The sequence below is a fragment of the Salmo salar genome, chromosome ssa09 (assembly GCF_905237065.1).
Source record: "Salmo salar chromosome ssa09, Ssal_v3.1, whole genome shotgun sequence".
In the NCBI taxonomy this organism is placed as follows: Eukaryota; Metazoa; Chordata; class Actinopteri; order Salmoniformes; family Salmonidae; genus Salmo; species Salmo salar.
In genome coordinates this window covers 24,519,047-24,523,529 of record NC_059450.1, presented here as the reverse complement: position 1 = coordinate 24,523,529, position 4,483 = coordinate 24,519,047, and the positions used below count along the sequence as shown (strand labels likewise).

Genomic DNA, 4,483 nt, shown 5'->3' with positions numbered 1-4,483 from the left:
TAACCACAAAACCCGGAACTAACCAACCAAACACCCTACTAAATAAACCACCACCCCGAACCACATAAACAAAATACCCTCTGCCACGTCCTGACCGAACTACAATTACAAATAATCCCTAATACTGGTCAGGACGTGACATTACCCCCCCCCCCAAAGGTGCATACCATGCACCTCCATGAAAAACATAAATTCCCCCCCCCAAAAAAATATAATCCCCCTAAACAAAAAGGGAGGGAAGGGAGGGTGGCTGCCGTCACCGATGGCACTTGTGCAACACCCCCCCTCCCCAACCCACCTAAACTGGAGGTGGTTCTGGCTCCGGTCTTCTACCCTTTAGACTGTAGGGAGACTCGCTTGGTTCTGGACCGTAGGCAGACTCCTTCAGTTCCGAGCTGTAGGCAGACTCACACAGTTCAAAGTTATATTTAGACTCACTCGGTTCCGGACTGGACACTGTTGCCGGATACTCTGGACTGGACACTGTTGCCGGATACTCTGGACTGGACACTGTTGCCGGATACTCTGGACTGGACACTGTTGCCGGATACTCTGGACTGGACACTGTTGCCGGATACTCTGGACTGGACACTGTTGCCGGATACTCTGGACTGGACACTGTTGCCGGATACTCTGGACTGGACACTGTTGCCGGATACTCTGGACTGGACACTGTTGCCGGATACTCTGGACTGGACACTGTTGTCGGATACTCTGGACTGGACACTGTTGTCGGACCCTCTGGACGGGGCACTGTCTCTGGACTCTCGAGGCTGGGCTGACGCACTGGAAGCCTGATGCGTGGGGCTGGTAGAGGAGGTACCAGGCTGGAGACATGCACCTCAGGGCTAGTGCGGGGAGCGGGAACAGGACGAGTCGGACTGGGCTGACGCACTGGCAGCCTGATGCGTGGTACTGGTACTGGATGTGCCAGTCTGGGGACACGCACCTCAGGGCTAGTGCGGGGAGCGGGAACAGGCCAAGTCGGACTGGGCTGACGCACTGAAAGCCTGATGCGTGGTGCTGGTACTGGAAATGCCAGTTTAGGTACACGCACCTCAGGGCTAGTGCGAGGAGCAGGAACAGGCTGTACTGGACTGGGCTGACTCACTGGAAGCTTCATGCGTGGTGCTGGTACTGGACGTGCCAGACTAGGGGTTCGAACTTCCGGGTCAGCACGAGAGGCAGGAACTGGAAGAACTGGGCCATGAAGGCGCACAGGCGGTCTTGAACGCACCTCCTGCACAACCCGTCCTGGCTGGATGGAACTAGCAGCCCTGTACGAGCGGGGTGCTAGTACAGGGCGAACTGGGCTGTGCAGGGCCCTGATGGTTGCCGTGCGTAGAGCGGGAGTAGGGTAGCCTGGTCCTAGGAGGCGTGCCGGCGACCAGACGCACTCTGCAGGCATCCTCCTACCAGGCTGGATGCCCACTCTAGCACGGCATCTGCGAGGGGCTGGAATAACTCGCACTGGACTGTGCGTGCGTATGGGCGAGATCGTGCGCACTTCTGCAAAACACGGCGCTCTCCACTCCATACGATCCTTCCTATAAGCACGGGTAGCTGGCTTAGGGCTCACCCTTGGCCCAGCCAAACTACCCGTGTGCCCCCCCAAAAAAATGTCTTGGGGATGCCTCTCGTGCTTTATCGGCGCGTATATAGCTTCGTACCGACGCCTCTCCACCTTGGCTGCCTCGATTTCTTCCGGAGGGAGACGGTAGTCCCCAGCCTGGTGCCAAGGTCCAGCCCCGTCCAGAATTTCCTCCCAGGTCCATTTCTCCTGATAGTCCATATATTTGTTTTCTGCTCCTTACCCCGCTGCTTGGTCCTTGATTGGTGGGAGATTCTGTCACGCATATCGTAAGGAGAGGACCAAAATGCAGCAGGGAAGTGTATACTCATCTTCTTTATTAAGGACAAAGAAGGAAAAACCAAAATAAACACGTATACAAAAACACAAACGAACTAGACAGTCTTGTCAGGCGCGTGCACACACACACAGCAAAACAAGAAACAATCTCCCACAAACACTAAACCAAACACATACCCATATATAGGACTCTCAATCAGAGGCAACTAGAAAGCACCTGCCTCCAATTGAGAGTCCAACCCCAATTAACTAGACATAGATATACAACTAACCAGAAAGAACATAGAAATATTAACACAGAACATAACCCCAGAACTAACTAACCAAACACCCTACTAAATAAACCACCACCCCGAACCACATAAACAAAATACCCTCTGCCACGTCCTGACCAAACTACAATTACAAATAATCCCTAATACTGGTCAGGACGTGACAATAATCTTTTGAATAACCCTTTTTGGTTTTAGGTAGAACCCTTTTGGTTCCAGGTAGAACTCTTGAATTCCATGTAGAACCCTTTCCACAGAGGGTGGAACTACATGGAACCCAAAAGAGTTCTACCTGGAACCAAAAAGGGTTCTTCTATGGGGACAGCCGAATAACCCTTTTGAAGCCCTTTTTTTCTAAGAGTGTATCCCAGACTCATCCTCCCTTCCTGCTATTCTAATCTAACTCTAATTGGTTGGAGGTTGAGGTTAATCTCCTAAAGTACTTGAGTTATTCTGCTCCAATCCCCAGTATCCTGAGGGCTTTGGGAAATGGTGATTTAATAATGAGCGAAGTGCTTACTCACCCAAATAAACTCAGCCCTCTTCTCGCTCTCATCTACCCTACTGCGGCCTCCATACATCAGACCAGACCGTGAATTATTCCTCTGTCTCCATGGGATCCACACAACAAACACGTTAGAGCTACAGTAAATGCTCTGTGAAAATGTCATAGCAGAAAAAAAACATCTAAATTATAACAGACCTGCACTGAACTGGATAGTAAAAGTTAGCGCTCCAGGGCAAGGTTCTCACCTGTAAGAACAGTTCCTGAGGTCAATCAGCTAAATGAGTCTAATCTACAGGTATGAGTGTTTTCTCCCCTCTTCCATGTGGATGGCTATGAACAAAGGACCAGTCTCAATCCCTAATCAGGCTAATGGTCTGTAGTTGATTGGTGACTGGGCTGATGGGTGAGACAGAGTAGACAGGCCTAAGGGGGATCAGACAGGAGCCTGACTCTCTGGCAGGAGCTAGAGACATGGTGGTTACTAAGGCCTTAAATGGCTCCTGATTGACATGAGATGCTGGGATAAATAGCTGGGAGTTCCTCCCTGGGATCCATTATCGGGTGATTCTGCTGTCAGAGACATCACAGCTACTGGAGTTACTGTAGCTCCTGATTCAGAGGTTCAGTAGTGGCAGTTTTCTCCAGTGGAGAACCACTGCAGTGAGACCAGTTGTGAGATGACCCAGAGGAGAGGTACTCAGTGGTGAGTTATAACACTTTAGTTAGATCAGTCACACTTACTCTGTATGAAGTTAGGGTCAGGAATCACTGAGATCTCTGGAATATTTCATGTTTTAGTTGTTGTTTTTAGTTTCGTCAACAATCTGTTTTTTTCATTTGATTGTTTTCATTAAAATGCCAACAATATAGTCTAAAAATACTATTGACATTAACTTGCCATACTCTAACTATTTGAAGACTTTGCTAAAAGTGAGATAGAGAAAGAGCGAAATATGTTAGGCATTAGAGGTAACCATGTGATGTGTGTGGTGTCTGTGTGGAGGTGGTGTGCTGTGCTGCTGTGCTGTACAGGGCTGTGGTCATGGCTTCACCCAGAGACACTGAGTCAGGCTTCAGCCGTCAACCTGCGCCGCTTCATTGGCTGTGCCGTCCGGGAGTTCACCTTCCTGGCCAGGAAACCAGGCTGTGGAGGGCTTCACATCACCACCGACGCCTGCTGGGGGCGTTGTGAGACCTGGGAGGTGAGGGCAGAGAGAGGGAGAGAGTCCTACGCAGTCAGACTGGAGAGAAGTGTTAGAAATCAGTAGATGTTAACAAAATCAATCAAATGGAAAATATAACAGTAACTAAACTATGATGATTATTGAAGAAAAATGCATCACTGTACCACGGCTAAAGGCTAAATCCACCCCTGACATAATAACGTAATAAGTCAGTAATAAAGTACTTTATTATAAAGTCATAATTGTGGAGCTTGTTGAAATAAATGAACAGATGTTAATGTAAATTAACCCTGGTTCTGTGTGTCTTTTCAGAAGCCTGTCCTTGACCCTCCCTACATAGAGTCATACCAGCGTGTGTGTACCTACAACGAGACCCGCCTGGTGACGGTGCGGCTGCCTAACTGCTCAGCCAACGTGGACCCCATGTACACCTACCCTGTAGCCCTGAGGTGTGACTGTGGAGTGTGCCTGACCAGTACCACTGAGTGTATCACCTCTGTCTGACTGCAGCACCATCACTGGCACTGGACAGGGAGAGCAGCAGCGCTGGATGTTTACTCTATGGAGAGAATGGAAATCACCTTTCTATTTCAAGTCATTATACAACTTGGAAAAACTTAAAACATGTTAATAAATAATGTCATCTGAA

The 4,483-nt window shown here is 49.2% G+C and overlaps 1 protein-coding gene across 1 annotated transcript; it reads left to right on the top strand.

The window, feature by feature from the left end:
- Positions 1-3,088: 3,088 nt before the first annotated feature.
- LOC106611087 (glycoprotein hormone subunit beta 5) lies at positions 3,089-4,483 on the top strand. The gene is made up of 3 exons (XM_014210951.1): positions 3,089-3,353; positions 3,654-3,852; positions 4,147-4,483. Exons 1-3 carry the CDS (start codon positions 3,328-3,330, stop codon positions 4,336-4,338), a joined length of 417 nt encoding a protein of 138 aa, XP_014066426.1. The 5' UTR covers positions 3,089-3,327; the 3' UTR covers positions 4,339-4,483.